The 25,004-nt window shown below is 50.7% G+C and overlaps 2 protein-coding genes across 2 annotated transcripts in view; both read right to left on the bottom strand.

Moving 5' to 3' along the window:
* Positions 1-25,004, bottom strand: part of IL4R (interleukin 4 receptor) — a 26,476-nt gene continuing 1,472 nt past the window's right edge. The window contains exons 2-8 of the mRNA XM_083412693.1: positions 22,861-22,970; positions 8,342-8,486; positions 7,452-7,618; positions 6,279-6,433; positions 4,221-4,371; positions 2,372-2,471; positions 1-1,995 (exon numbers count right to left, since the gene is read on the bottom strand). Coding sequence (XP_083268819.1) covers positions 843-1,995; positions 2,372-2,471; positions 4,221-4,371; positions 6,279-6,433; positions 7,452-7,618; positions 8,342-8,486; positions 22,861-22,945 — 1,956 coding nt within the window. The 5' untranslated portion in view covers positions 22,946-22,970 and the 3' untranslated portion in view covers positions 1-842. The remainder of the gene's footprint in view (positions 1,996-2,371; positions 2,472-4,220; positions 4,372-6,278; positions 6,434-7,451; positions 7,619-8,341; positions 8,487-22,860; positions 22,971-25,004) is intronic.
* LOC310664763 (interleukin-4 receptor subunit alpha-like) lies at positions 15,512-21,598 on the bottom strand (the record flags this gene model as incomplete). The annotated part of the gene is made up of 5 exons (XM_083414312.1): positions 15,512-16,021; positions 17,283-17,440; positions 17,890-18,295; positions 18,465-18,574; positions 21,595-21,598. 5 exons carry the CDS (start codon positions 21,596-21,598, stop codon positions 15,854-15,856), a joined length of 846 nt encoding a protein of 281 aa, XP_083270438.1. The 3' UTR covers positions 15,512-15,853.

Consider the following 25,004-nt stretch of genomic DNA (forward strand, 5'->3'; position numbering starts at 1 on the left):
TCATATGGATAAAAAACTTTAATGCTAGAATAGTGTTGTTGCAGTCACTTGGCGATACTTCCTGGCATCCCCATCACCAAAAGCAGTCCCAGAGCATCCTTTTATTCAGCCTGCTTCCCCCTCCTCTTATCTGATCTCTGGCAGAGGGCACAGGAAGTCACACCACCATGCAGAGACCTTGTTGCTTGCTATGGATATATGAAGCAAGACCTCCTTACCTGTACAGAAGCAGCAACAAAAGAAAGGCAGGCAGACTGTTCTCTGCAAAAACCAAGGCAGTGCCTGAGCAAAAGCTGGCCACTTGCTGGATTCAGAGCCTGTCAGCAGGCAGAACTGAAACACTTGACAGGCAGGTGTGGAATCCATTGCAGGTGACTGTCCAGTAACTTGAGCCCAAGAACAGCTGGTGCTCCAGCCCCAGCCCAATCTAGGTCAAGAAAGCACCCATCCCCCTGAAGGTCCCATTCATGTAAGAAGTGTCAAACTCAGCCCCTTGAGTCCAGCAACTTGTCCTCAGAGTTTCCACACAGATGCAGGCCTACAAGCAGGAAGGTGCCTCTCCTTGCTGGCCTTTGGCTTAGTCCTCTGTTGGTAATAAGGGCCCTTCCCTACCTGGGCTTATAGGAGGGACCTTTTGTCCCTCCTTTAATTCCCTCTCCCATGCAGCACGCAGCATCCTCTGACTGCAGTCCCATAGCTCCTCCTCCCTGAACCCCCAAACCCTATATGCGGTTGCTGCTGCTTTCCTATTTACAGCATAGCGGATCTCTGGATTTAGGGAGGATTCCACCTGGAGAAGGTCACTGCCTGGTTCAGGTGGAATTAAGGAGGTACAAGGGGCCTCAGGGGTATGAAAGGCCTTTGTCCCTGGCCACATCGTCTCTAAAGCATCCATCGGAAGCCACCTGTTGCATGTCAAGGTCCACCCCGCAGGGTGCACTTGCCCAGGCCGGGTCTCTTACCTCCTGAGCCCCCCAGCCAGGGTGAAAGAGGACCCTGCTCACCCCAGTGGCTGCTGCGGGGCTGTCCTGGACAATGCTGAGCAAGGGCTTGTAAGGGGACTGCCCATCTAGGCTGCAACGAGCGCCGCCACTCTTGCCCTGGGGGGCTGTGCCTTCCTGGAGAGCTGAGCTGAAGGAGCGGTAACCAGCCAGGAGGGAGGCTGCTGGGCAGGGGCCAGACTTCCCTGGGGCATGCTGGGAGGGGCTGCCTGGCCTCGCCGCTTGCTCTGCAGCTGCCATACAGGAGGAAAAGCAAAGCGAGTCTTGGCCTTCTGGGAAGATACCCTGGAAAGCAGGGTGCAGGCTGCCAGTCACAGGTGGAAGGCAAGGCCCTGAGTCATGGCTGAATGGCTGGATTTGGTCCCTGAAAGGAGAAAACTCCTCCTGCTCCTCCTCACAGACCTGGCTGAAGCCGGCCATGGGCTCCGCCACCAGGCTGCTGAAACACTTGTAGCCCGAGGGCTGGGGGGCGGCTGTGCTGCCGCCACCCCCTTGCAGACAGAGTCTGTCCATGGTGACGGGTTGTGCCTCTGGGGAGAAGAGGCCGTGGCTGAGGGGCAGTTCCAGGGAAGCACTGCCTGGCTGGGAGGAAGCCACTGTCTCTGTGCTGGTGTTGTGATAGACAGGTTCGGAAGAGGTCTCCGAAACACCACGGTGCTTGTCCAGTGGTGCATCTTGAGAAAAGGAAAAAGCACTCTGCATGTGCCCCCGAGCCTGGTCCTTGAGAAGGGGGTGCTCGTCCAGGATACCGGTGCCCCCACTGCTCAGGTCCCCACTGAGAAGGTCCCTGAAGAGCTTGGCCACGGTGTCTTCATGAGGGACCTGGCAGTCTTCCTCTTTCTGAGTTTCCGGCTTAGCAGATGCAATGCAGCTGTGAATATGCACAGGGTGCTCAAGGCCCATGTTTCCGAATGGCACCACCGCTGCTGTCACACCAGCGGCCACTTTGCTCTTGGCGGGGTTTGGAATCTGGTCCCACCATCCCTTCTTCACCCTGCAAAGCAAGAAAGCGCCACCCGTCAGTCCTTCCCGGCCCTCAGAAAGGGAGAAATAGGGCTCTGCAAAGGCTGGCTGCCCTCCGAACACCAGGAACCAATCTTCCCCCTCCCGAGGTGACTAGCAGCCAAATGCATGGCTAAAAACACCACGTGAGAGAGCTGAGGAAGACTGTTTGGCTGGAAGGAGGATGAGGAGAAGACTCAGAAGGGACAGGGGCCGCTTTCCTCCTCCTTTCCTGTCAGGGTTGCAGGAAAATGACTCTGCCACCAAGGCCTGCAACCTTCAAGCAGAAGTGACCATTTTTTAATTTGTTTTGCTGTGGGCAAAGGGCAGCCCTGGAGACAACACCTTGCAAGGCACCCAAGACCTACCTGGTGACGCAGAAGAAGCTGAAGGTAGCCAGGGCCATGATGAACACACACAGCAAGGGGATGAAAATCCAGATAACAGAACCAGGCATTGGCTCAATGTCTGGAAGGCAAGAAGCATTTTGGTTATCTGGGCGTACAATTCACCCTGATACCTGTGGGAGGCAGGCTGGTTGGCAGACAGGCACCCACCCACCTGGAAAGGGGGCACAAGATCAGGCTCAACGCCCAGAAGCCTCAGTTGACAAAGGAGCCCAACTCACACAGCTGGAAAGAATTTCAGGTGATTTGCAGTATTTCTCCTTAGGGTTTTTATTTGCCTATTGCCTGGTAAAAAGGTAAAGGTACCCCTGCCCGTACGGGCCAGTCTTGACAGACTCTAGGGTTGTGCGCCCATCTCACTCAAGAGGCCGAGGGCCAGCGCTGTCCGGAGACACTTCCGGGTCACGTGGCCAGCGTGACATCGCTGCTCTGGCGAGCCAGAGCCGCACACGGAAACGCCGTTTACCTTCCCGCTAGTAAGCGGTCCCTATTTATCTACTTGCACCTGGGGGTGCTTTCGAACTGCTAGGTTGGCAGGCGCTGGGACCGAACAGTGGGAGCGCATCCCGCCGCGGGGATTCGAACCGCCGACCTTTCGATCAGCAAGCCCTAGGCACTGAGGCTTTAACCCACAGCGCCACCCGCGTCCCTCTATTGCCTGGTGGTGAGGTGTATTTGTTGGTTTTAGCTTGTCTGTCTATATGTTAGGGGAAGTGAAGCCTTCCAAGTCCTTCTTTTGGCAAAGGAGCTTCCCAAATTGGGATGTGGGGATGGACACCGACAGGCACATTTAATGTCTCATGTGTTTGGTTTCTCCTGCACATGCTAATCTAACCTTTAACCCCCCCTCCTGCAGTTTCAAGCTGGTTTACCTTCTGCCAGACTTACCTTGGGCTGGGGAAAGAGGTCCTTGGGTCACCCAGCACCACCAAGGTAAGGGGCGGACAGGATTTGTACTGCTTATTATTCATGTAGCACCATCACCGCACACAGAGCAAGAGAAGCAAGAAGGTAGGTCTCTGTCCCAGGTAGTCTATCACCTCACCTTAGACCAAGGAAAAGACAACAGGCAAGGAGAAGAAAAGAGAGGAGAGCAGAGGAGGTGGAGGAAGCACAACTACAGCTACAGGCAGTATACCGTGAAGTTATATGCAGAGAAAAACCAGCAGATAATGAGCTTGATGCAGGATGAGGGAGCATTGGTGGTAGCGGGGCCTGATGTGCTGTGGCACCACAATGAACCTGCTAATTTCAGCAGGGGTCTGCAGCTTTTAGCAAGCCTACCCAGGGCAAGCAATCAAATTCACTGTGGAATCTAGAAGGTCTTTCCAGTTATTTGTCTCTAGCCAGGCAAACTGCGACTGCCCCCTTCCTCTCCACCTGTGTTGTGCCACTGATTGCTTAGTGCATTTTCATGCAGAACATTGTGCCACCTTCTTCTACTAAAACAAGTCTTCCAAATGACTAGTATCATGTGCCTTAGTCTTCAGAAAGAGGTACCGTCTACAGAAGAACATTGTGATGAAATAAGTGAGAGGCCTGCAGTTTAATTCGATGTCCAGCTTGACTGGAAATGCAAGACCTCAGCAATGCGGGAGAAATGCTGTCGCTCACTCAAAGGGGCTGGATGGCGCACAAACGTTCCTGCGGGTGCGGTGAGAGTATTTCACAAATCCAGAAGCTTTACAGAATCCAGAAAAGAGAGAGCCCACAATGTGGAGCCCAGAACACGCAGGGATGCCAGCTGAGATGCCAACAGATTGTTAATAATAAACAGGTGCCTTGCGCAGCCCCTGCCCTAAGCACTTACCGTTTTTCCATGTGTACTCAGGACTCCAGTCACTCCAGCTGCCCCCGAACGTGTGAATTCTCTGCCGCACTTTTGCAACATAGGTGGTTCCTGGCATGAGGTTATCGTCGAAGATTTTATAATGAAAGCTGTGCGTAGTGTGGTTTTGAAACTTTGGGAGGGGGGAAACAAAGGCAAACAGGTTTACATTATGTGGTCCTTCCCACACCACAGGAAAACACTGGGAGGGGGTTCTTCTGGTGAGTGGAATTCTTCTCTTTCCCAGCTTTCTATGGAGGAAGATCATTTTGGGATGTGGTAGAAAAGCTTTTGGACTCTTATGTGACAATGGACAAGGCCATTAATTTCAGAGAACTGTTTCAAGACAAGCTGCAGTGGAAGCTTTGTAGATGAAGTCAAGGGGCTTGAGACCAAATGACAGAAGGCTCCAGGGCGGAAGGATCTCCTTCCCTCCCTGCTGAGCCTGGCCATTTCCCACCTGAGGGACGAGGGGTGGGGGGTGGGGGACAGCCACAGCCAGGGACCCAGGGCTGGGCTCATTCCTCCATCCAGGCAAGCAAGCAAGCAAGCAAGCAAGCAAGCAAGCAAGAGATGCAATTCAGCCCAGCCAAAGCACTAGGAGTGTGTGGAACACGACTGAGGTGGGCCTGGCCTGGACGGAGCCCCAGGGGCCAGGTGAAATCTGCCTCCCTTTCCCTAGGTACTGTGATCCAAAGCCTTGGGGGCTGGTGGCCCTGCTCTCAAGCCAGTCATAAAAGCCAGCCCACTGCTCTTGTGTGCCCCACTGGTGAGGGGCATATAATCATTTGCCAAATACATCTAAAGGCTTTGGGGCCTGCAGTTCGCTGGATCTACAGAGCTGCCCAAGGAAAGTGTTAAGGAACGGCAGGAAAATGCCATGTCAACTGGCATGAGGCAGAGCGGGAGGGACGGGGACGGGACGGGGGCAGGGCCATTCTGAGGCTTTCAGGGGTCCCAACACCTCAACCTCTGCTCAGGACATAGAAAGTCCCCCATCCCCCCAGTGTATGTGATTGTTTTCATAGAATCATAGAGTTGGAAGAGACCACAAGGGCCATCGAGTCCAACCCCCTGCCAAGCAGGAAACACCATCAGAGCACTCCTGACATATGGTTGTCAAGCCTCTGCTTAAAGACCTCCAAAGGAGGAGACTCCACCACACTCCTTGGCAGCAAATTCCACTGTCGAACGGCTCTTACTGTCAGGAAGTTCTTCCTAATGTTTAGGTGGAATCTTCTTTCTTGTGGTTTGGATCCATTGCTCTGTGTCCGCTTCTCTGGAGCAGCAGAAAACAACCTTTCTCCCTCCTCTATGTGACATCCTTTTATATATTTGAACATGGCTATCATATCACCCCTTAACCTCCTCTTCTCCAGGCTAAACATGCCCAGCTCCCTTAGCCGTTCCTCAGAAGGCATCGTTTCCAGGCCTTTGACCATTTTGGTTGCCCTCCTCTGGACACGTTCCAGTTTGTCAGTGTCCTTCTTGAACTGTGGTGCCCAGAACTGGACACAGTACTCCAGGTGAGGTCTGACCAGAGCAGAATACAGTGGCACTATTACTTCCCTTGATCTAGATGCTATACTCCTATTGATACAGCCCAGAATTGCATTGGCTTTTTTAGCTGCCGCGTCACACTGTTGGCTCATGTCAAGTTTGTGGTCAACCAAGACTCCTAGATCCTTTTCACATGTACTGCTCTCAAGCCAGGTGTCACCCATCTTGTATTTGTGCCTCTCATTTTTTTTGCCCAAGTGCAATACTTTACATTTCTCCCTGTTAAAATTCATCTTGTTTGTTTTGGCCCAGTTCTCTAATCTGTCAAGGTCGTTTTGAAGTGTGATCCTGTCCCCTGATCCTGTTTTAGTATTTTTAATATTAGACTTAATGGCATTTTTAAACATGGATGAGCCTGCCACCTTGGGTTCCCTTTGGGAGGAAGGGTTGGATATGAATGTAATTAATTAACAACAATAAACTTGCAGCACTATTCCAGGTGATCGTACAGGGAGGAGCACGCTGGGAAGGTGTACCTACCTTGTCCATCTGGTTTATAGGCCAATAGGAAACTTCATATTCTGCATCCGGATTTTGGTGAAGAGCGTTCCCTTCTTCATAGTCATCTGCCCAGGTGAAGTTGTAAGAGTCATCCTCCCTGTTAACAGTCAGGTTGACAAGCGGTCGGGGTTTTACTGCATTTGGGAAGAAATCAACAAAGAGAAAGATGTAGGGAGGCAAACGAGGTTGGGGAGAGCGCCAGCTCCCCACACAGAGCAGCCAATGTGGGCCTCTGGTTTGGAAGGAGGGGAAGGTCAAAGGAGCAGGTCCTTCTCCCTGGAAGGACAGACACACACTGCCACCTCCTTCTCTTAATTCCATCTCGCTGCTGCTTCGCACAATACAGTCTCATGGCAATGCTGTGTCACACATTAACAGGATGTTTTCCGTGTTAGAAACTCAGATATATAAGCTAGGTACCAAATGGCTCCTTAAACCAGGGTTACAGTCACGAAAACAGAATGTCTAGTTGGCATTTTGGGGCCAAGCAGCTTGGTCCCCAAAATTTGTTCTGATTGTGCAGATAAAATATCACAGATACAGTTCTAAAGGGTGTGCTGTTAGTGTGTAAAACAGAGAAGATCCAAGGCAAAATGCACCTGGCAAATTTCAAATGCTCGATGTTTTGTTCTTATGTTACCGTGTAGGAAAGCACCCTGTGGCTTTGATGTGGCTATAGAGAAACAGGCGGCCAGCAGGTGTGGGCAAGTAGCAGTCCAGGTGACCCCCAACATGCATACAGAGGCAAACCCTTCAATCCATTGGAGTTTTCCACAGTTGCCACATATTGTCATGCTTTCTTGAATTCTTAGGCTTCTCCTAAGCTCTTCAACCAGGTCCCGGGAGTAGCCTTAGCTCTGCTAGGCACCTTTTTTTCTCTCTCCATCAACCTCTCTAACTTCTTCCAAACTGGAGTATCCCCCTCCAGGCACCTGAAGAATAAACCTGCCACCATTCATACCCTAACCCTAACCCTAACGGACTAAGATGGATGCAGGAGGGGCTAAGGAAGGTCTCTGAGCATTGATTGGTGCTAATCATGAAGACAAACCCTCACTTCCCACCCGGCTTGTATGCTGCTCCTTGTCTTGTTCTTCAGAGCAGCCCCCAGGAATGTGCAAGGAGGGTCTGCCAGACCAAATGATCCCTTACCAATGTCATCAGGGTCCACACTCGTCAGCTTCCAGATCTCCTTCTTGTTGGCCTCCAGTGAGAAATGATACTTGTAGTTACGCAGTACTTCAGACCGAATGGTGCAAGTACACTTGGGGGTCACACCCAGGTCTCTCTTGTTCTCAGGAGAACATTCCCGTGATTCCCTGGAACAATAGCAAGATGTTTTCAAAGTAGACAACACTTGGATTATTTCTGCCATTATATCTTGGATTTGGGAAAGCTCAGCCCAAGTGAGAGAGGGGCTTTGCAATGCTTCCAGCTGCACCAGGCTGTGGATTCCCCGGACCCCACCCCCGGAAAGGTTGCAAGCGTGCAAGAGGGGATATATCTATGCACCTTGAAAGCTCTCCAACAACAAATGATCCAATGAAAAGTATAATGAGAAACCTTTTGGATCCAGCATTTCTTATTCTCGGTTTGGAAATCTCAAAGTGACTGCAACTCAGCTCCCAGAGACATTTTGTAAAGAACCTGCATCCATTTTCTGGAAAAGGTTTGGGCTGGCTACCCCTCCCAGGGTGTCTCAGAGAAGGCAAAGCCACCGCAGATGCATTCTGCAGCCCTGATATCAGTAGCCACCAGGGCTGGCAGTCCAGACCCTCAGACTACAGTCCCCAGGATGGCGAGGCCTTTATATTTACCTGCCATATGTTAAGGGCCTCCTTCTCTGTAAGAGAAGCACTGTGGCACAAGTAATGCTGAGCGAGGCCCAACAACGTTAATGTCACTTCTTTTAATTTCTCTCACTTTTTATATTATTATTACCTTACCCTGGTAAGCTTTCAGGAGGGTACCAGCAGCCCCGCAAACATCTGACAGAGGAAAGAGATCTGGGGGCAGTTCACATGTTTCACAGCATGACCTACCCTTGGCCATAAACTGGACTAGTTGTTGCAACACGCAGGAGGAACACCTTGGGGCAGTCGGTGGAAGCATCCACTTCCCAGTGACAAACCACTTCGGATTCATAGTCTGTGAGGCAACTTGGCTGGATGTCCTTTGAAGACACGGCTAGGAAGAAACAGAAGAGTTTGCTTGAGTGCCAGGCTGACACCAGCTGTTGTGCAGTTTTCAGAGGAAGGCGTTTTACTGAACGAAACTTACTTATTCAGAGGAAAAGTCCAACACAGGCCTACCCAGAAGGAACCTCTGCAAAGCCCCACTCCAGCCCTCCAAGGTGCCACTGAGTGTTAGTCTGGAAAAGCCTTAGAAAAAGACCTTCCGAGCCTTTAATAATTTATTATTTATACCCCGCCCATCTGGCTGGGTTTCCCCAGCCACTCTGGGCAGCTTCCAACAAAACACTAAAATACAATAACCTATTAAACATTAAAAACTTCCCTAAAAAGGGCTGCCTTCAGATGTCTTCTAAAAGTTTGGTAGTTGTTTTTCTCTTTGACATCTGTGGGAGGGCGTTCCACAGGGCAGGTGCCACTACCGAGAAGGCCCTCTGCCTGGTTCCCTGTAACTTGGTTTCTCGCAGCGAGGGAACTGCCAGAAGGCCCTCGGCGCTGGACCTCAGCTGACTGCTGCTTCTTTTTCTTCCTCCAAGTGCTTTGGGTTGCTCACCTCACCATTTATAATGCTGTCCTAAGAACATGAAAGTAGCCCTGCCGCTGGATCAGGCCAAAGAGGCCCATCTAGTCCAGCATCCTGTTCTCTCAGTGAATGACCAGATGCCCCAGTGGGAAGCCTGCAAGTGGGATTCAAGCGCAAGAGACTCCCCACCTCCTGTGATTTCCTGCAACTGAGATTTGGAAGCGTTTCCGTGTCTGTTCTGAATCTTCCAACATTAAGCATCACCAGGTGCCCTTGACTTTTAGCATTATGAGAGAGAAAATAAAACTTCCCTATCTCGTCTCCTTATCTGCTGCTGCTTACCTGTCTACAATTTCTAGTAGGGTTGTTCTACTTTTCTGCCACCCAAGCCACTCCTCTGCTTCTCACAGTGCAATCCTGGGCATGTCTACACAGAAACAATTCCCACTGAGTTCTGTAGCAACTTGAAGACTGAAAGGTCTATCATTCCAAAGCTTAGGGCCTTAGGCCAACAAGAAACTATTTCTTCTTCTTCCTGCAACAGACTAAGTGGCTCTCCCTGCTGGAACTTGCTGCAAATGCTCAGGCAGGATTGCAGCTTGCGAGATGGCATCTTTGCCACCGTCTGCTTCCTTGCACCGCTTCTCCTGTTCCTGGCGTTCCTACAGCAACATGGCCCCATTGACCTCTCTGCTCCAGGCTGAGCCAGGACATCTCCAGCTCAGCTTGCGCAACCCTCCGGATGTTTATTTTCCTATCAAACACGCACAAGGAAGCTTTGCCTCTAGTTTCGGTTCCTCAAAAGCAGCAGAGGGAGCAAACTTCCCTTTTCATCTTCAGCAGAAAAGCCATGAAGAAATGAAACAGACTAGATGCTCCCCAGGAGGTGAGGGGAGATGGGTGGCATCTGTCCCTCAAGGGAGAGGGAGCCCCTTGCTGCCAACCCAGCCACTTTCCTACACTGACTCGGGAAACTCTCTCTCGCTCCCCATCCTGTGAAATCTCAGGGGAGATCAAGTCGACTCCCTCAACATGGAAGCAGCCATGAGGAAGGACCACTCTGCCTCCTGTCCTCATAGTGGCCAACCAGATGCCCCAAAGGGAAGATGCTCACAAACAGGTCAACTCCCTGTTAGTTTCTGTTTCCCTCACTGAGCAGCTGCTGCAAGTCATGGGACTTTGTTTTCATTCCACAGTTAAGTTACTGTTGGGTTCCTACGGGAAAGGGAGACTGGATGTGACGTTCACTGGTTTCCTGTTTCTTTGTTCTGTCGTTTCGTTTGTTGGGAGTTGCTCTGTGCTTTCACAGAGGCAAGATGTACATTTGTGTGTTCTCGGTATAGCTTAGAAATAAAGCTTAGCAATGTAGCACTATACCTGCTTCATCCTTTCGTTTGCGGACACTGGGATTTTACTCTGCTGGGCTCAGGATCAAGATGAGCCGTATCAGCTTGAGGGCCGGAGCTGAATAAACTAACACTCCCCCCACTGCTGTTTCCAGTAAGTGGCATTACTCAGAGGCATTTACTGCCTCTGACACTGGAGGGAAAACCATCATCATGGCTAGTAGCCATTGGGAGACCTCTCCTCCACCTCTCCTGTGGATTTGTCTCATCCTGCCTAAGTGAGAAGCCATCACTGCCTCTTGTGGAAGTGAGTCCCATAATGTTTTAAATGTGTGGGGAAGACCTTATTTTTGTCTTCCAACATCCTTGGACGTCCCCAATGAGTTCTCCTGTTAAGGAGGGAGGGGGAGAAAAAACATCTGCCCAATATACCGTAAAAATTAAACTGTTGCACTACTAAAGAGAAGTAGGAAGGTTATCCTGATGCAAACAGGGGGAAGACAGACGGAAAACTCACGGACTCAAGAAAAGCAATAGAATCACAGAATTGTAGGGTTGCTAGTGACCCCACCTAGCCCACCTGCCTGCAGTGCAGGAATCACAGCTAACAGCTGGGCTCCATGGCCTGGTTGGCAAACCACTCCACCTCTACCTGCACCCCACTGGGAAAGAAGCCTTCGCTCAGGGACAGAGCACCTGCTATGCATGCAGAAGGTCAAGGTTCAATCCCAAATGGCAGCATTTCCAGGGAGGGCTGGAGAAACCTTGCCTGAAACCCTGGAAGGCAAGTGCTTATAGTCCATGTAAATCATGGGTAGGTAAACTAAGGCCAGGGGGCCGGATCCGGCCCAATTGCCTTCTAAATTCGGCCCACGGACGGTCCGGGAATCAGTGTGTTTTTACATGAGTAGAATGTGTCCTTTTATTTAAAAATCTGGGTTATTTGTGGGCCATAGGAATTCGTTCTCCCCTCCCCACCTATCACACCCTCATGGTCTGAGGGACAGTGAACCGCCCCATTGAAAAAGTTTGCTGACCTCTGGTGTAGAAAATATGGGCCGACCACCGACCCCCCCCCCCGCTGGACACTTACTGATGATGGCAGGAGGAACCTAGCCTGTTTATGGAGACAAGAGGATAAATGGGGGGGGGGGGGCTGGCTTATTGTAGAGATTCAAAAGCTGCAACGACTGTCTTAAGGGTATGGTAGTAAAACCCAGGGCAACCCCAGACCCAGCAAAACTTCTTAAACACCTCCTCACCAACCAACAATACCAGGAATTAGAGCCAGAAATGCTCTAATTTCTAATCATGTGATCGATTATGGGGCGGGGCTTAACCCCCCCCCCCCCATAATATTGTATTCAACTTGGCACGCCTGCTTCGTGGAAACCTGCAGAACCCAAGCAAGCAACCCGCCCAAGCCTTGAAAAGCTTCCAGGCGGCTGAACCTCGGCAGGAGGGTCCTCGCCGCCCCTCGGGGAGTCTCTGGGTGCGCAACTGCTACGGCCGGGGGAGCCTCGCTCTCCGCTCGGCTGGCCGCGCCCGGACTCTCGCTGTTGCTGCCGAGGGAAGCGGCTTTCTTCTGCGGAGACTTACTGTGCCAAAGCGAGCAAGCGAGGAAGACGGAGAGGAGGAGGAGGCCGGGCTTCCTCCGGGGACCCCCGAAACCCATCCCGCCGTCGGCCATCCGGAGAGTCGGGAACGAAGTGCGCCGGGCCCTGCCGGGAAGAGGCAACAACGTCGAGCGGCCCGCTTCCCTCCTTCTGCCAGTGCCAACCCGGCCGCCAGGCGCGGAGCCAGGCGAAGCGGAGCTCAGGAGACGCCCGCCCGCCCCCGCTTGGCTTGACCTGGCTGCCCGTAGTCCCGGAGCCCCTCCCGCTGCTGCCTGCTTGGGCGACGGGCTGCTCCGCTCGGTGGGTGGGGAGGAAGGGCGGGCCTCCCTCCACGCGTCCCGGGGCGGCTCTCTGAGCAAATTCGGCCAGCGCCCGCCTCGTCCCGCCTTCCCCTGGGTTTCGGCCAGCGCTCGTGCGCGAAGCGAAAGGGAATCCCAGAGGGGAGAAGGCCCGGGGAGGGGGGGCGGAGACCCGGACGGCGACAGGGAGCCCTTCGCGACTCCCCCGCTCCAGCCCACCTGGGCCACGCGCCCTCCGCTGCTACGGCTGCTGTCCGGGAAGCGCTGGGTTACGCCCCGGCCCTCCTCCTGGGGCGCGGATTTGCATGCCGAGCCCGGCCCCTTCCCGCATTTGCGGGGAATTCCCAGCCAGCCGGGAAGCCCTCCCTGGCACGGCTCGCACCAAACTCGGCTACAACAGACTGCGATCGGTGTCTTCTGAGCATGTGCAGAGTGCTCGCGGCGCGGGACGACCACGCCAGCCCCGTGGTGTGCGCGCGCAGCCAAGTCAGTCCGGGCTCTGGAGTCGTGGCGTTGCAACCCTTTTGGTCTGTTTCAGCTGCAGCTGGGCTCATCTACTCTTATTACATTTCCTATAAGAGCAGGTGAAAGTTGACCAGGTAGATCATTAGAGGGGGGGGGAGAAGCAGAAGTCTATGGGGCCCAGGAGGGGTGCTAAGAAGGAAGAGGTGAGTTTTTTGGAAGTAGAAAGGTAGGAAATGGCTTAACTGGTGCTTGCATCAAGGTTTCCACGTGTGCCTCCTCTTCCCACTGAACAGTACAGTCACTGGGATGCAGTTACTCATTGACAAGTTAGCCAGTGTGCTGGAGTGGATCTTCCTTATTTAGACCTTTTCTGTATTGCCTAATTATAGATAGGCAGCCACGCCACCTTATACTAAGTCAGACCATTGTCTACACTGATTGGCAATCGCTCCCCAAGGCTTTCAGGCAGGGTGTGTCTCTCAGCCCTACCTAGAGATGCTGGGGACAAAAATGGAATGGCAGAAAAAATTATTTGACTACGCTGAGATGGCAAGTCTAATGGGGAAAGTTAGGAATCATGGCCACCAAAAATTTAACACAGAATGGGACAAATACAGACAATGCCTTAAAGATCGTTGTAAACATCTGAAATCTGAAATGACTCCTGCAAGGTGACATAACTTATGGATATATTAGATAAATATAAATTAGATGTTATTCAATAAGCAGTTAATATAGAATTGTAGTGGACCCACGTTCAGGTGGAGGGAAGTCTTGTTACTTTACTATATCTTTGATGGAGAGTGATAATTGGGATGTATACTGAAAAATCAATAAAGATTAAATGCATTTTTTTTTTTAATTAAAAAAATGCTGGGGACTGAACCTGGAATCTTCTGCATACATACAAAGCAGACACCACTGAGCTGCAATGACCGTTCCTTGACTACAGTGGTACCTCAGGTTACAGACGCTTAAGGTTACAGACGCTTCAGGTTACAGACTCTGCTAACCCAGAAATAGCATCTCGGGTTAAGAACTTTGCTTCAGGATGAGAACAGAAATCGTGTGGCAGTGGTGCGGCGGCAGCGGGAGGCCCCATTAGCTAAAGTGGTGCTTCAGATTAAGAACAGTTTCAGCTTAAGAACTGACCTCCGGAACGAATTAAGTTCTTAACCAGAGGTACCACTGTATATATAAAAATAACTCTGTGAACATATCTCTAAAGCAGTATGCTGAAAGCGACAGGTATTACAGAACCACACAATAAAACCATCAGGACGAGTTTCTGATAAATAAATGCTGCTATCAATTCCTTCACCTTCGGATACATCTCCCCACTCAAGCCCTCCCACCAGCCTGGGCTCAAACAAACACAGATCACTCCAAAAATCTCAGAAGAATGGGGGCTTCCTGGAAGCTGCTGACAGTGCCCTAGTCTTGCTTTTACGAATAGACCCCATGCAGACTGTACTGTGTCCTGTTCAGCACTCAGCTTAACTTGCACTGCACACACCCGGGTTCAGGAGGCAGCAGGTTTCGTTTGGTGAGTTTCCCGGGGGGTCCAAAGGGTGGTGCATAAAACTGAGTATAGGGGTATCCTTTCCCTGGCCTCTGCATCCCTCTCATCCAAGGACCTTGGGCCACTTGCCATTTCTCAAGCTAGCGTACTTCACAGGGTTTCTGGGAAGGTAAAAGAGGGTTCTCGCATGCACAGCACCCCTAGCTCCTCAGAATGACCTTGCTCCCCTTCACCCCACACCCCTCGTTCTGGCCTGAGTTGCAGTTCATTTCAGTGTTATTGCAGGTCAGCATGTATCTGTGAGAAACAGTGGTTTGGTATCTGTCCATCTTCAGGCGTGTTCTTGAGGGACTACGTGGCACAGAAACACACATGCACAACAAAGCCTGTGTCATAGCTGTCAATTTTCAGATTTGAAAATAAGGGATCAGCAGCCTCGAAAATAAGGGATCAGCAGCCTCACCTGTCCCGGGGACAGTCTACGGGATATCTAACAATCTGGGATAGCAGCGGGAAGTGGCGCTGGAATAAGGGAATTTCCCGCAAAAAAAAGGAAGGTTGACAGCAATGGCCTGTGTTAGTGTACTCTTTAATATAGTTCAGTCCAGGTATGAGGCGGGAGCCTTGCAAAGCTTGTGCTGCCTGCCAAGTCAGTTCCTGGAAGGGGTAGAGGCATAGGGGGCCCAATGAGTTATTCCTTCCAAATCAACTTTAAGGGTGCCAAGCACAACTCCCTTGGACCTCTGTGTGTGAAATTTGGCAGGCTTCATCCCCTGAAAAGGGGATGCTAAGCTCACAAATTCCACCCATTTCTGCCTGAAAGGAGAAAAGGGTTAATAATTTGGTGCTCCCCTTGTTCTCATTAGATTAACACTTAAACAGTAACCTTATATGCAGAGATTTAGTATTGTTTTCTGTTATCAGCAGCTCAATTTACAATAGCCCGATATTGGAAACAATCTATAGAACTCCGCACCGAGATCTGGTTAAATGGTATTTGGAGTGTGGCTCTGATGGAAGGCCTTACTTGCCACAAAAGTGTAATTAAAGGCACTTCAAGGATAGACACTTTTGGTGATGTTGGCTTCCTTTCTTTTCCTTTATAAATGAGACGGAAAATACTTTTATTCCACTTTCAACACAGGAATCTCTGTGGAGAGGCTACTTGAATTGATAATACATAACTTATTGCATGTGCACTATGTACTACGTATGGAATTTAATAAGAATGGACCACTGGACAAGTTAATGTAGTTGTATGTTCTTGTCTTTATTTAAATGAGAAACAATAAAAATCATTGGGGTGACTTCAGAAAGAGGTATTGTCTACAGCCGAGAATTGCACTGAATTAAGTGAGAGGCCTGCATATTAATTTGATGTCTAGCTGACTGGAAATGCAAGACCCCAGCAATGTGAGAGAAATGCTGTCGCTCACTCAAAGGGGCCGGATGATGCACAAGCGTTCCTGTGGGTCGGGTTGGAATATTTCACAAATCCAGAAGGTTTACAAAATCTAGAAATAAAGAGCCCACAATGTGGAGCCCAGAACACACAGGGATGCCAACACATTGCTAATAATAAACAGGTGCCCTACCCGATCCACCCAGCTGTTTTCCAACTTATCGGGATGCTCCAATCACTCCAGGTGTTCCCGAGGAAATAATTTTTCTGACGCACTTTAGCAAAATGGATAGTTGCTGGCATGAGACTCACTATGGCGATGTTAAGTTGCATGTTCGTCGTCATGCGTTTCCGTGCCTTTGGAGGGGGGGTGGGGAAACCGAGAAGCAAACAGGTTTACATTATGTGGTCCTTCCTACACCACAGGAAAACACTGGGAGGGGGTTCTTCTGGTGAGTGGAATTCTTTTCTTTCTCAACTTTCTATGGAAGGAGATAATTTTGGAATATGGTAGAAAATTGCTTTTGGACTCTTATGTAGCAATGGACAAGGGAATGAAAGCTTTGTAGATGAAGTCAAGGGGCTTGAGACCAAATGACAGAAGGCTCCAGGGCAGAAGAATCTCCTTCCCTTCCTCCTGAGCCTGGCCATTTCTCACCTGAGGGGTGGGGGGACAGCCACAACCAGGGACCCAGGGCTGGGCTCATTCCTCCATCCAGGCAAGGAAGAAAAGATGCAATTCAGCCTAGCCAAAGTACTAGGAGTGTGTGGAACAGTAATGTGGCGGTGAAAGAGGCCTGGAAGGCTGCATCTGCCACCCCTCCCCTAGGTTCTGTGATCCAAAGGAAAGCAATGGCTTGGGGCTGGTGGCCCTGATCTCAAGCCAGTCTACTCTGAGAAGTCATAAAAGCCAACCCACTGTTCTTCTGTGTGCCCCACTTGTGAGGGGCATAAAATCATCTGCCAAATATATTGTTATAGATTTAGGATAAACCCTAGAAATTAATAAATGCTACTCCTGTAGTGATGGCTGAAAACCACATATACTCCCCTTTTCTCAAATGCAGCTCTGCACACTGGTCTGCACAGGCAACTAGGGCAATCTGCCTGTCTATTTTTTTTGCCACAAAGAGTAGCCGAACGTATGTATTGTTGTGTGCATGTGGTGGTGGTGGTGGGCAATGACTTTCACTAGAACAAATGGATTCTGTGAATGGTCCTTGATAGACATCAGAGAGAACAATGAAGGCACTTTCTCATGCTGGAGGAATCCTCAGCAGAGCCGCCCAAAGAAAGTGTCATGGAAGGGCAGGGAAGATGCCATGTCAACCAGCATGAGGCAGAGCAGGGGGGTGGGGAGAGGGGTATTCTGAAACATCAACCTTTGCTCAGGACACAGAAGGTCTCTCTCCCCCCCCCCCCCAGGGTATGTGGTTATTTTAGTATTTTAAATTTATGTTTTAATGGCATTGTTTTAACATGGATGAGCTTACCACCCTGGGTTCCCTTTTGGAGGAAGGGTGGGATATAAATGTAATTAACTGATTAACAACAATAAATTTACAGCACTATTCCAGGTGATTGTACAGAGAGGAGCATGCTGGGAAGGTGTGCCTACCTTGTCCTCCAGCTCGCCTTCTTGCCAAAAGGCAACTTCATAGTCTGTTTCCGAATTTTTATGGAGCATGTGCCCTTCATTATAGTCATCTTTCCAGGTGAGGATGTATCCGCCATCCCCTATGTTAAGTTCCAGGTTGACAGGCTTTCGGGGTTTCACTGCATTCGGGAAGAAGACAACAAAGAGAAGGATGTGGGGAGGCAAAAGGGGCCCCTGCTCGCCTCTCAGGGAAGACAACACGGGCCTCTGCTTTGTAAGGAAGGGCTGGTCAAAGTGGCAGACTTTTCACCCTGGAGGACAGACTTCAACCTCTCCAAGTTCTCTCCAGAACTGGAGTATCCCCCTCCAGGCACCTGAAGAAGGGGGCTCTCCATTGCAAAGGTTTCTGCCACAATAAACCTGCCACTGTTTAAGGTGGTGACTTTGCATAACATACTAAGACGGATGCAGGAGCGGCTAAGGAAGGTCTCTCAGCATTGATTGGTGCTAATCGTGAAGACAAATGATCTATGCCCACCACACTTGTATTCTGCAACTCTTGTCTTGTTCTTCAGATCAGCCTCTAAGGATGTGCAAGAAGGATCTTGCAGACCAAAGGATCCCTTACCAATTTTACGAAGGTTCTTAATCGTCCTCTTCCAGATCTCTTCCCCATAGACCTCCAGCGAGAAACGATACTTGAAATTATCCAGTTCTTTAGTCCGAATGGTGCAAGTACACTTGGGGGTCACACCCAGGTCTCTCTTGTTCTCAGGAGAACACTCCCGCGATTTCCTGGAACAATGGCAAGACTTAAAAGATGTTTTCAAAGTAGACAACACTCGGATTATTTCTGCCACAGCCTCGATTTGGGAAAGCTCAGCCCAAATGAGAGAGGGGCTTTGCAATGCCTCCAGCTGCACCAGGCTGTGGATTCCCCAGGAAAAGTTGCAAGCGTGCAAGACGACATAAATCTGTGCACCTTGGAAGTTCTCCAACCACAAGTGGTCCAGTGAAAAGTAGAATGAGAAACCCTTTGGATCCTGCGTTTCTTATTCTGAGTTTGGAAAACTCACAGTGGTAAGGAGGGTACCACCAGCCCCAAAAACACCCAACAGAGGAAAGAGGAGATTGGGTGGCAGTTCTCACATTTCATAGCATGACCTACCTTTCGCCACTGAATCGATTAGTCGTATCAACAACCAGCATGAACTTCTTGGGGCAGTCGGTAGAGGCGTCCACTTCCCAGGAGCAAACCACTTCGGAGTCATAGTCTGTGAAGCAACGTGGCTTGATGTCCTTTGAGGATACAGCTAGAAAGAAACAGAAGAGTTTGCTTGAGTGCCAGACTGACACCAGCTGTTGTGCGTCATCTCCAGATTTTCAGAGGAAAGCAGTGTAGGAATGTTTTACTCAATGCAACTTACATATTCAGAGGAGGCCTACCCAGAAAGGGCCTCTGCAAAGCCACACTTTGGCCCTCCAAGACTCCACTGCACAAAGGGATAGAATCTCTGCTCTACTCCTGTTTTTTCAGGCAGAGCCATAATTACATGGTTTTTTGCCCTGAGTGAAGCCTCCAAATGGGTGCCATTGAGGCTCTTAACCTGTGTGTGTGTGTGTGCCAAGCTGTGTCTTTGACAAGGGTGAAATAAAGCCTAGATCTGAGTCTGGCCGAGGGGGACCTTGTGTGTGTGTTTTGTGTGTGTGCATATATGTGTGTGTGTGTGTGTATAATTTTTAAAAAATACTCCTGGAGTAGGGAATGCATTTTGTCTGAGTCTGGAAAGCTAACTCTGCCTCTGCCTTAGAAAAAAGACCTTCCAAGGACAAACCTTAAATTTCTATGTTGACTGCTGCTTGTTTTTCCTCCTCCGGGTGCTTTGGGTTGCTCCCCTCAACGTTTATAAAGCTCTCCTAAGAACATGAAACTAGCCCTGTCACTTGATCAGGCCAAAGGGGCTCATCTAGTCTAGCATCCTGTTCTCTCAGATGCCCCAGTGGGAAGCTTGCAAGCAGTATTCAGACACAAGAGACTCTCTACCTCTTGTGGTTTCCTGCAAATGGGATTTGGAAGGGTTTCCATGTTTTGATTAGAGGCAGAGTATGGTCCTCATGGTGGTAGCCACTGACAGTCCTGCCCTCTTTGAAATTGGATTAAAGCCATCAAATTTGTTGGCCATCATTGCCTCCTGTGGGAGCAAGTTCCACATTTTAACTCTGTGCTGGATGAAGAAGTTCTTCCTTTTATCTGTTCTGAATCTTCCAACATTAAGTATCACAAGATGTCCTTGACTTTTAGCATTATGAGAGAAAGAAGGAAACTTTTCTCTATCCAGTTTCACTCCCCCTGCTTTGCGAAATGTGCAGGCAGGACGCAGCTTATCTGAGCTAGTGGTGCCCCTCGGTTCATTTCCTTGACTGCTTCCTTGAGCCACTTCCTATGCAACACAGCTGTGCTCCAGATTGTGCCATGACATCTCCAGCTCAGCTTACTCAGCCCTCCGGAAATGAAACAGCCACAGGACTAGCACCCCACCCCCTGGAGGGAAGGGGCAGTATCTGTCTCCCAAAGGTGAGAGGCCCTTCCCAACTGCCCAGCCGCTCTCCTGTACTGACTCTGGGATATCGATCTCTCTCTCCTGCATCCCCTGAAATCTCAGGGTGGACCAAGTGGACTCCTTCAAGATGGAACTGAACAAAGCTCTGGTAACAAGGAACCATTTTAGGGTGCTTTCCATTTGGAGTTGTCGCACGTTGAAATGTTAGGAGCTCGCTGCCCTGGGAATTTTATTGAAGCAGGGGAAAGAAGCACAGCACAGAATACCGTATTTTTCGTCCCATAGGACGCTCCGTCCCATAGGACGCACCTAGTTTTTTTGGGGGGAAATAAAGGAAAATTTTTTTCCCTTTATTTCCCCCCCAAAAGCAGGTCGGGAAAACCGAACCAGGTCGAGGAACAGCGGGGTGGTGGCGCTGCGCCTCCCTGCTGTCCCCCGAGCTTGTGGGGCTGGCCAATGTCTGCCCGGCGCGAGGGGCACTCTGCTTCAGGGCGCCCCGCCCGCCGGGCGGCAGGCTGCTATCCGCAGAGCGCCTGAAGCAGAGCGCCCCTCGCACCAGGCAGCAGGCTGCTATCCGCAGCGTGGGGAGCGCTGCAGGGAACTCCTGGAGGGCTCCCCACGCTGTGGGTGTCTGCCTGGCGTGAGGGGCGCCCTGAAGCAGAGCGCCCCTGGCGCCAGGCAGCAGGCTGCTATCCGCAGCGTGGGGAGCGCTGCGGGGAACTCCTGGAGGGCTCCCCACGCTGCGGATGTCTGCCTGGCGTGAGGGGCGCCCTGAAGCAGAGCGCCCCTCGCGCCAGGCAGCAGGCTGCTATCCGCAGCGTGGGGAGCGCTGCGGGGAACTCCTGGAGGGCTCCCCATGCTGCGGATGTCTGCCCGGCGCGAGGGGCGCTCTGCTTCAGGGCGCCCCTCGCGCCAGGCAGCAGGCTGCTATCCGCAGCGTGGGGAGCACTGCGGGGAACTCCTGAAGGGCTCCCCACGCTGCGGATGTCTGCCAGGCGCGAGGGGCGCTCTGCTTCAGGGCGCCCCTCGCGCCAGGCAGCAGGCTGCTATCCGCAGCGTGGGGAGCCCTGCGGGGACCTCCCGCAGGGCTGCCTAGGGTGCGGACGTGTTCCCGAAGCGCCGGGCGCTCTGCTTTCAGGGCGCCCGACGCTCCGGGAAGGAGGCTGCTATCCGCAGCCTAGACATCCCTGCGGGACCTCCCGCAGGGCTGCCTAGGCTGTGGATGTCTTCCTGAAGCCTGGAGAGCGAGAGGAGTTGGTGCGCACCGAACCCTCTCGCTCTCCACGCTTCAGCGAAAGCCTGCATTCGCCCCATAGGACGCACCCAGATTTCCCCTTCATTTTTGGAGGGGAAAAAGTGCGTCCTATAGGGCGAAAATACGGTAAATAAAACCCTTTCCCCTTCATGATCACCTAAGTGTGGATCTCCAAATTCTCCCCCTCAATTCCCTTTGCTCTTGCTCCCTACCATAGGAGCCAACTCTAAGGGGCAGAGGGGGGGGTTTGGTCTCACTAATAAAATATTTGAGAGGGCTGCCCTCCCCCAAGTTGATGGGTATTGCCATTCAAATGGTGTGGGTGCACCGGATCATGTGATCAATTATGTGGGGTTTGGGCTCCCCCCCCCCCCGCGCCATATTTTATTCAAGATGGCAACCCTGCTCCCTACCATGGGAGTGGCCAGGCTTTATGTTGGGGGGGGGGGGCAGAACCTGGGTTACTTTTTATTGATTTATTTGATTTAGGGGGGCAGCTGCCCCCCTTTTGCTATACCCATGCTACCCACTGGACTTTCTCCAAGAGGGCAATTAACTCAGCCCAGGAAACGGGCAGCATATATGCCACCCTTTCCCCCACACTCTTGGAAATCTCTCTCTCTCTTCCTCCATCCCCTGAAATCTCAGGGCAGACCAAGTCGACTCCCTCAACATGGAAGCAGCCATGAGGAAGGACCACTCCGGCTCCTGTCCCCATAGTGGCCAACCAGATGCCCCAAAGGGTAGAAGCTCACAAACAGGACCTGGGCACAGCAAGAGCAATTGCCCCGTATCAGCTCGAGGGCCGGAGCTGAATAAACTAACACTCCCCCCACTGCTGTTTCCGGTAAGTGGCATTACTCAGAGGCATTTACTGCCTCTGACACCGGAGGGAAAACAGTCATTGTGGCTAGTAGCCACTGACAGCCCTCTCCTCCTCCTCTTTCTGCATGAATTTGTCTCATCCTGTCTAAGTTGCCCAAGTTAAATGCCATCACTTGTGGAAGTGAGTCCCATAATGTTTTAAATGTGTGGGGAAGACCTTGCTTTTGTCTCCCAACATCTAGCTTCCTTGGACGTCCCCAATGAGTTCGTCTATTAAGGAGGGAGGGGAAAGAACAACATCTGCCCAATATACGGGAAAAATTAAACTGTTGCACCACTAAAGAGAAGTAGGAAGGATCTCCTGATGCAAACAGGGGGGAGACCGACGGAGCACCCATGAACTCAAGAAAATTCATAGAATCACAGAACTGTAGGGTTAGTGACGTCACCTAGCCCCTTTGCAGTGCAGGAATCACAGCTAAAGTGCTGCCATTCAGTGTAGATAATATGGATAATGCAACTTAAGACCCCAAGTCATTGCCCCCCACCCCCGCACACCCAATGACTATGGCTTGACGTATGCTGATGGTGGTGAGAGGAATGCAGCCCACTTATGGAGAGGGGAAGAAGTGGGGCCGGATGGTGGGTTTCTGGCTTATTGCAGAGTTTCGAAAGCCACTTTTAAAGGCAACGAGTCTCCAAAGGTGGCTTCCACCATGCAGTCATAAAACCCAGACCCAGCAACATGTCTTAACTCACTCCCACACCACCCCCTAAAATTCCAGAAAAGCATGCATCCTGGAAACCTGACCCAAGCAGCCTCAGCCCATTTCAACCCGTCCAAGCCTTGGAAATCTTTCAGGCAGCTGAAACCTGGCAGGAAGATCCTCCCTTCGCCTCCTGGCCTCGCTGGCTGCCCTCCTGCAGAGGGAATCGGCTTTCCTCTGCGGAGACTTACTGTGCCAAAGCGAGCAGGCGAGGAAGACGGAGAGGAGGAGGCAAGGCCTCTGGGGCCCCCCAAGGCCCGTCCTGCCGTTGGTCATCCGGAGAGCTGGTGCTGGAATGTGCCTGGGAAGAGACAACAACGTTAATGCCTTTTGAAAGCCTGTTGGCCGCCTCCAGATGCGTGCATGTAGAGGTAGACTGCCACAGGCAATGGGGGTTCTGCAGGCTTAGCTGAACCCTAGACCGATCTTCACTACGGGACGCCACCCGCTTACCTGTGTGAAGGGATTAGGGAGCCCCAAGGCCCAACTGAGAGCAAGGCCCAGCCCCTTTGCAACAGTCACAGCCAGCATCCAACAGGCAGAAGCCACGAGACATTGGCCAGTCGCCCAGCTGTGGCCAACCACTTGTCCTGCCCTTCAGGCCTTCGGCTTCTATGAGTAGCTGGGAGGAGACTGCGCCAAGGGGGCTCAGATGCCAGGGCCCCAAAACACTCACCACTACTGACCCCCTTTCTATGTGGCTTTCCGGGTCTCTTTGCTTTGCTGTACTTGCCGCTAATGCTGCCTGGTCGCTTCTACAGGGAGGCTCAGCCCAGGGATTTTGCTGCCTGGGGGCACAGCAGCAGCAACTCGGTGTATAGCACCTCTGAATGTGGACAGAGCTGGTTTTAAACTTAGGAACCTTTTATTTCAGATCAGTAGGCAGGTCAACTCCCAACAGAATATAACAGCCATGGAGCGGGTTTCTAGAGCTTTTTGAGAGATGGAGGAGTGAGGGGTGGTGTTTTTCTGATCAAATCCTCCTCATGCACAGGTCACCCTCTTTCTCTCCCAGCCACCTCAGGCAAGAGAGCTGATGGTCCTCTGCTAAGTTGCTACTACAATTTAGAGACCCCACCCCCTTTGTTTTGACTGCATTTTCCTCAAACAAGCAATTCAATGCTTCAGGAGCCTGGATAGCAAAAGTTGAACCACATTGCAGTGCTCTCTCTCACACACATTCACTCACCAATACGAGTGGATGGAACCTCCATTTTCTCAGCCACAATGTCACCTAATAATGATGATGATGATGATAAATAATAATAGTAATAGTAATAGTAATAGTAATAGTAATAATAATAATAATAATAATAATAATAATTTTATGGTTGCCCCAGCCACTCTGAGTGGCTTCTAACAATTATTATTATTTTTTTTTTGAAATAATTTTTATTAACAGGCCAATCACATCACATTGTTCAAATCACATTAGTTCCAGATTATACAGCCAAATTTTAAAATTTTGGGGGGTACCCATACATCAAGCTCCGCACGAGTCCAAAATTCCAGATGACTCCAGACATCACTTATTTGCTGCTTTTATTAAACAGTTCCATCCAGTTCGATTCGGATAGATCTTTATTACTTTCTTTCTCTTCTTGTTGTTATCATTTATTCCTTTCTTTGCGATCTCTGATGATTTTCACAAACAGATTGAAGATTTGGCGTCTCTGTGTGGGTTTTGTGCTCTTCCAAGCTCATATTATTCAGGAACGACCTCTGTTAAATACTTCCATAAACAAAGTTAATCTTCGGTCGGTCCATTATTTTTCCTCAGGCTAGCCCAATAAATCAGACAAATCAGGGGGCTCTGTCAGGTCAAACTTGCATTCCAACCTTCCTTCTCTTTCAAGTAGTCCTGAATTCTCCTCCCCCTGTTCCTTCTGTTCTCCTGCCAGCCTGTCTTGGCGAGACGCCATATTTTTTTAACTGCGTCATAGGAATTTTCCTCCTTCTCGCCATTCGATCTTCTCGTATTGTAATCATTTCCCCCCCACAGTTTTAAAGTTCTGTTTATGGTTTTTAAAACGCGACGATCTTATTTCTTTCTAGGGTGGAGGATTATTATAGTCATATCATGCAAAAGAAATAGAGAGAGTTTTTTCCTCCACCCCCCCCTTCGTTCCAGCCTTACATTCTCATGGTGGTAATTCATCAAAAGATTTACTTATCCATCCGTCACTCCCGATCACAGAGATGCATTAATCAGCAGTCTTTATCGTCGAGCTTCACTTGATATATGTGCTTCAGCCTTCTTTCCGATCCGTTATTTCCAATTAGTTCCAATTATAATTCCAAGCTGAAGCAACCAGCACGCGCTGATTGGAATCGG

Source organism: Podarcis tiliguerta (assembly GCF_965153285.1).
Source record: "Podarcis tiliguerta genome assembly, chromosome: 14".
Taxonomy (NCBI): Eukaryota; Metazoa; Chordata; class Lepidosauria; order Squamata; family Lacertidae; genus Podarcis; species Podarcis tiliguerta.